This window comes from Megalops cyprinoides, chromosome 18, assembly GCF_013368585.1.
Source record: "Megalops cyprinoides isolate fMegCyp1 chromosome 18, fMegCyp1.pri, whole genome shotgun sequence".
Lineage (NCBI taxonomy): Eukaryota > Metazoa > Chordata > Actinopteri > Elopiformes > Megalopidae > Megalops > Megalops cyprinoides.
This window is the reverse complement of record NC_050600.1, coordinates 22,093,855-22,099,757: the sequence shown is the minus strand read 5'-3', so window position 1 is coordinate 22,099,757 and position 5,903 is coordinate 22,093,855. Positions and strand designations below refer to the sequence as shown.

The following is a 5,903-nucleotide window of genomic DNA, read 5'->3' as shown; positions in this document are numbered from 1 at the left end:
GGGTAATAGCTAGATGGACCGTTTCTGGAGGCAGAACGTTTTATGAACGGCTATAATTAATAACCCCCTCCAGCAGCCTATGGAAGCCTTACCACAATGGCCGTTCCGAAATTCACGGAAACCCCTGATGTGAATTCCACATTATCGTATCTACAGGGATTCTATATCGTAATATTTTCAATGAAATGTCACATTCAGTTCCCGTGTGAATCCTCGCCTTGTTATCAGGAAGATGTCTCTGCGATTTCCTCGCAATCTTCTTGCAATAGATAGCAGCCTAGATGCATACCTACTCACAGTATTAAGATTTTACTCATCGCCAGAGGGCGGCTCACAGCCACTCCACGTTATTGCCTGTCATTTTCTGAATAAGCATGCAAGAGCGAGTTTGTTCGGAATGGCCATCGGTGTGCATTTTTCATATTTTATTTACATATAAAAGAATATATAACGTAATAATACAAAAAAGCAGAATAAAAATGAGCATGCAGTGTTCTCTCCAAGTTTTTTTCACTCTATCGCAAGCTGTACACTCTCCGCTTGACCTTGTTGGTGCTGATCGAATTTTCTTGCTGTAAAAATAAGATTAAAGAAATACATTTCAGTGACGTTATATTACCACATTACCTACGATAACACCTATACATGTATCGGTATTCTGACTTCACAGTTATGCCCTCCACTCTGGGTGGTCATCGAGCGCATCTATTCGTTTAGCCTCAAATGTTCACAGGTTCACATGTTCTGAGTGAGGCTTGCTCACCTAGGGAATACATCTCCAACTGTTGCCGTAAACGGACTTTCTGCAGACTGTCGTAGAAATTTGGCTCCGGCGACGACCCGACGGTGGGAGGTAGCGTGAAAATACGCATGATCTTTCTTTTATTTCTGTGACGAAGCAATCAAACAATAATAGATAGTAAGCTTACTTACTCACAGCTAACCTTCACAGTACGACACAGTCAGCTACCTACGTTTGCTAACAGACTACATCAGTAGCCAATGTAGACCTCAAAATGGGCTAAGCTTAAACGATGCCATTCATATGCATCAAGTGGGACAGCCATCACTGCATAAAAATGTTTGGATCAACATCATCAAGCATTGCTCCGTAGGCAGTCATATTGCTAACCAGTAGTTATTACAGTTGAATATTAACTGATGCACAGCTATCTATGCAGTTGTCCAGTGAGATATGTCGGATATCCATCTTTTCCGGGTAGCCTGTGAAAGCGACAGCGATGACACTTACTTTCTAGCGTACATTAGCAAGCCAAAGCTGACCAGGATAACAAGGAGATACACATTGGTCGCCTCGTTCCATGCTTCATGAACCGAATAATCAATAGTTTCCTCGTTTGACACCATCCCGTAACCACCCATGGCAACCAGCAGGGTAGCTATATTCTGTGTCCACCCCGATAAATCATCTATCACATAAAATCTATTCGGGCAAGACAGTTACCTACACATCTGTAAACTATATGCGATGTCACTTCCGCCGAATTATTAGCCCGACGAGATTCGAAATTGGAAAAGAGAGGACATGTGATTAAAAAATACCATCCGGCCCCTAGAGGTTCCAGGCAGACGTTTCCCGTAAGTAATGATGTGAGACAAGTTTTGCTATGTAAATTGTGATGGAAATGTTAGAATAGCGTTTGGAGAAACTTTTCCTAGATCAACACTTATGGGCCACTTGCGCTTCGAGATCCTAGAGAGATTGAGTAAAAAGTGTGTGCCAATAACAGACGGCAGACTTTTCCTTTTGAAATGTATATATTTAAAATATTGATTGCGGGTTACTGTGTGGGTTATTGCGCCGCATGCCGTCGTGTCAGCGTGTTATACCAAGCAAAATACGACGACGCTTTTCTAGGAATATCAGAGTGATACCAAAGACACTGCATAACTCGGCGTGTAACTCTACAAGAGATCCATCTGCTACATCGTATAAAATGCTGCATCTGTGTTGACCGTTAGTATACGGGAACTCTTTAGCCTAGCAAATTAAATATAAACCGGAACTCACTTTCCATGTCTCGTAATCAGCGTCTCAGTGGGTGGGCGGGACAAAGGAGAGCGATTGGAGGTGTGTCATGAATCGTGAACAGTGGTTGGGTCCCAGGCGAACCAGGAAATGGTTCACTGGTAGTGGTCTGAGATCGACGTCGTCATAAACATAGTTTAGAAATATGGCTTGTGGTGCAGGTGTTTTGAAATGGATTCGTCAGCCCATCCAAGGACTTTTTGTAAGTGACTTTACAATAGCTTCGCTGGCCAATCGAGCCATCTTCTTTTCTGCTTAATGCCCATTCTTTCGTCATTTAATGTATGTACTTTAGGCTGTCTGTCTTTCCCTCTGAAACTTAGCTACTTCTTTTGGGAGTGTATTGGGGTGTGTTGGGGGTTTTCTACTTTGTAGTATTGATAGGTAACGTTAACATTAGCCAACTAGCGCAGTATGTGTCTAGATATATATGCAAGCAGCAAGCAATTCATCGTATCTATGTACTTTGCTAGCGACTTTGTTGCTTGGAAAGGTTAGTTGTAGACAGGCAAGCAAATATTTAACATTTTCACACAGCTAGCTTTTTTCACAGGTAGCTAGCTTTCTTCCTCGCCTGTGGGTTTAGGGCAAGTGGTTCGTGGCACTTGGTTAGTGCCAGGTATGTTAGAATTTAATCCTGCTAGTGAGGCTAATCTAACCATGGCTGATAAACCATCAGTCACATTTAGCCCTGGACTGATACTGCACGTAGCATGGTTTTTTTTTCTTCCTTGAGGTTATGAACCGAACAGGTTTGACTACACAGTAACTGCTCGAAATTGATAGCTACGGTTATTAAACTAATTTATTTTACCTCTGACCTCTGGTTTACAATTTCGTTGAATTTTTATGTATATTTTTTGTGTATACACAAAAAAACACTCTTTGCGGAGGTAACGAATTACAAATCCCTCTCCGCGCTAAAGAAGTTTAAGTCACAACTAAAGTCGTAAAATTGTTGTGCATGGCTATGCCTAAAGAACCATATGTGTTGATCACATTAAAGTCGCATTTCGGCATCGAGCTGTCGTCAGGGTGCTAGACTTGTCACCGGAAGATTGTAGGTTGGAAACGTGGTTGGGTAGGTAATTCACCTACATTGCTTCGATAGCATGCATGTAAAATGTAATGCTATTCGCACAGATCATATGGCATTTTCGTTGCATATGTAAATCACCCAGCATCTGGTTTGTCATCAGGCCACGCTTCATAAAGTGGGCAGATGCCAGCACACGGGTGCCGTAACCTCAGCCGTGACCCGCAAACGGTTCTCCACCGACCCGCCAGAACAGATCAGCCGGTACCCTATCCCATATAAAAAAGACCTTCCTTATGACATTGTGGAGTTGATGGAAGAAGTGAAGACCAAGGTTAGTCGTGTGCTTGTGTGTGTGTGTGTGTGTGTGTGTGTGTGTGTGTGTGTGTGTGTGTGTGTGTGTGCGCAATATTTTTCATTCTCTGAAGGAGCAGACATCTATAAAGACGCAAGGACTGAACAGAATATTTAAGGCAGTGTATTTTGGATTAGAACTTGCAAATGTTTGTAGACCTTTCAGCAAAAATGCCTTTGTTTTAGTTCCGCATATTGCAGTTATATCAAATTTTCACCATACTGCCCCTGCTTGTCAGTGGATTCATTACTGCTTCATGCAGTGTAATTTCTGTCCCAGGAGATTTGCTTTGCCAGTGTGTCAAAGAACATCTGCAGGAAGTGTATGCATGTGTATCATTTAGGATGGCAATGTGACCACAGAGTTAATTAAGGAGTGCATTAACAACATCAGAGTAACACTTCTCTTTGCTTTGCCTTTATTCCAGGGTGGATTCTTGCCCAATGTTTTCAAGGTCCTTGCTCATCGGCCATCTGAGTTTCGAGCATTCTTTGCCTACTACAACGCTCTGATGAACAAAGAAACAGGTAGGCAGGAGGTTTCCTCCTCGCTAAGAGAGAGAAGAACCAACTCACGGCAATTCCAAATGGTGCCAGAATTGCCGCTCGTCAAAAGCCAAAATATGACAATAAAACAAAATATAATTTAGTAATTGAGAACTAAGGGGGTGTGGATTCGAATGACGTTTCTGAAAACGAGTAGCCGCCTCTTATGAGTTCATCTCTGTGTTTGCGCGTCTGGCTCCAGGCAGGCTGACGAAATCAGACCGGGAGCTGATCGTGGTGGCCACCAGCATCCACAACCACTGTCTCTACTGCGTCGTCTCGCACAGCGCCCTGCACCGCATCTACTCCAAGAACCCCACGCTGGCCGACCAGGTGACCGCACACGGGTTTATGGAGCAGGGGATGATATAAGTAGACAGGTGGAAGCGTGTCTTTCAGGGGTGTAAAAAGTGCGTTCCCGAAGGGGTGTGTGTGCGCTTGTTTGTCTACCAGCCAATTTCGCAATTGGTTAATGACTAATATACATCTACTGTTAGTCATTTAGTCAAACCTCTCGTCTAGAGGAAATTACAAAAGCTCATACAAAAAGGTTAAGTTAAGAGCAGAAATGATGCTAAATCTTAAATGTCACATTGCAATAGTTAGGAGTTATATAGCATACCACATTCTGTTAAGTGTCATAGCAGGTGCAAGAGGTAGTTTGAGGATATAGCAAATGTATTTGAGAGCATAGTATGAAAGGAAGTTATTTAAAGCCACAATATTCCCATACTGCATGACACCACAGTGCATCCCCAGTACAGGGAAAATGTAGTATCCGTCTGTGATTCAACTGTGGAAACAATTGCAGCTTTGTAATCAATGAAGCTAATTAAGGCTAATGCAGTAATTAAGAGATTGCAGTGTCAGCCAGTCCTGACATGGCTCTCCAGGAAGCAAGTCTGACTCCCCCTGTTTGCGGTGCGTGGGAAGTGGACGCAGCAGGCTCACTGTCTCCCTCTGGTGGCAGGTGATAGTAAACTACGAGAACGCCCAGCTGAGCCCCCGAGAGAGGGCCATGCTGGACTTCGCCCTGGCCATCTGCCGCAGCGACACCATCACCGACGGCCACTTCCACAAGCTGGAGGAGCACGGCTTCGACCGCGAGGACGCCTGGGACATCGCCGCCATCGCCGCCTTCTTCGCCATGTCCAACCGCCTGGCGCACCTCACCGACATGCGGCCCAACGTCGAGTTCTACAGCATGGGGCGCATGCCGCGGGAAAAGGGGAAGGGCGAAGCCGAGGGGCAGCAGAAGTCTGCCTAACAGCGCGGTCCCATAATGCACCGACCCCCCCCACCCCACCCCGGGCCCCTTTACACGTGTAACCCCCTTCCCAGGTATCCCTCAGAGTTAAAGGGCACCCAGGGGCTAAAGACTATCAGCAGCTTCCATTTAACATATCGCTTAACACTTATCTGAGCTTTACGTTAACCTTTAGATTTCTAGAAAATACAGAGATTTCTTTGAACTCTAGCAGCAGAGAAAGTGGTCTGTTGCACACACTGAGCACTTAGTGACCACCTCAAGGCGGTTTATTTTTGCCATGTCCAACCAGATGCCTTCCTGGGTTATATTTTTCCACGCCCTGGTTGCCTTTTAACGCAGACAATTGCCGTCAGCCCAGGTTTGTTAGGAACGACATGGGATTCCACGGTCAGTTTGTTTGGACCCCAATTTAACCGAAAAACTCCACACCTCTGCCTTTCACAGATGCTGGTGTGAAAAATAAGGGGAAGGCCTGATGCAGCTGTGAACCTCCCCCTCAGCACTAATTCCAGCAACGTTCCTAATTGACAGGATCTGGGGCATGCATTAGTTTTCCTCCTGTGGCCATTGTCAGACCCATAGGTCAGAATTGGGTCATTTTGAACTGTATGTCTGTGTTTGTGTTGGGGGGCACCGAGACCGTTGAG

The 5,903-nt window shown here is 44.9% G+C and overlaps 2 protein-coding genes across 2 annotated transcripts; one reads left to right on the top strand and one right to left on the bottom strand.

The window, feature by feature from the left end:
* Nucleotides 1-229: 229 nt before the first annotated feature.
* Nucleotides 230-1,537, bottom strand: LOC118793708 (small integral membrane protein 19-like). The gene is made up of 3 exons (XM_036551964.1): nucleotides 1,253-1,537; nucleotides 764-888; nucleotides 230-572 (listed from the first exon to the last, which is right to left on the bottom strand). The coding sequence occupies exons 1-3, from the start codon at nucleotides 1,381-1,383 to the stop codon at nucleotides 511-513; spliced, it is 318 nt and encodes a 105-aa protein (XP_036407857.1). The 5' UTR covers nucleotides 1,384-1,537; the 3' UTR covers nucleotides 230-510.
* A 612-nt stretch (nucleotides 1,538-2,149) lies between these two features.
* On the top strand, nucleotides 2,150-5,284 carry si:ch211-175m2.5 (uncharacterized protein LOC568697 homolog). The gene is made up of 5 exons (XM_036551489.1): nucleotides 2,150-2,252; nucleotides 3,250-3,420; nucleotides 3,869-3,968; nucleotides 4,189-4,319; nucleotides 4,957-5,284. Exons 1-5 carry the CDS (start codon nucleotides 2,196-2,198, stop codon nucleotides 5,251-5,253), a joined length of 756 nt encoding a protein of 251 aa, XP_036407382.1. The 5' UTR covers nucleotides 2,150-2,195; the 3' UTR covers nucleotides 5,254-5,284.
* The last annotated feature ends 619 nt before the right edge of the window (nucleotides 5,285-5,903 follow it).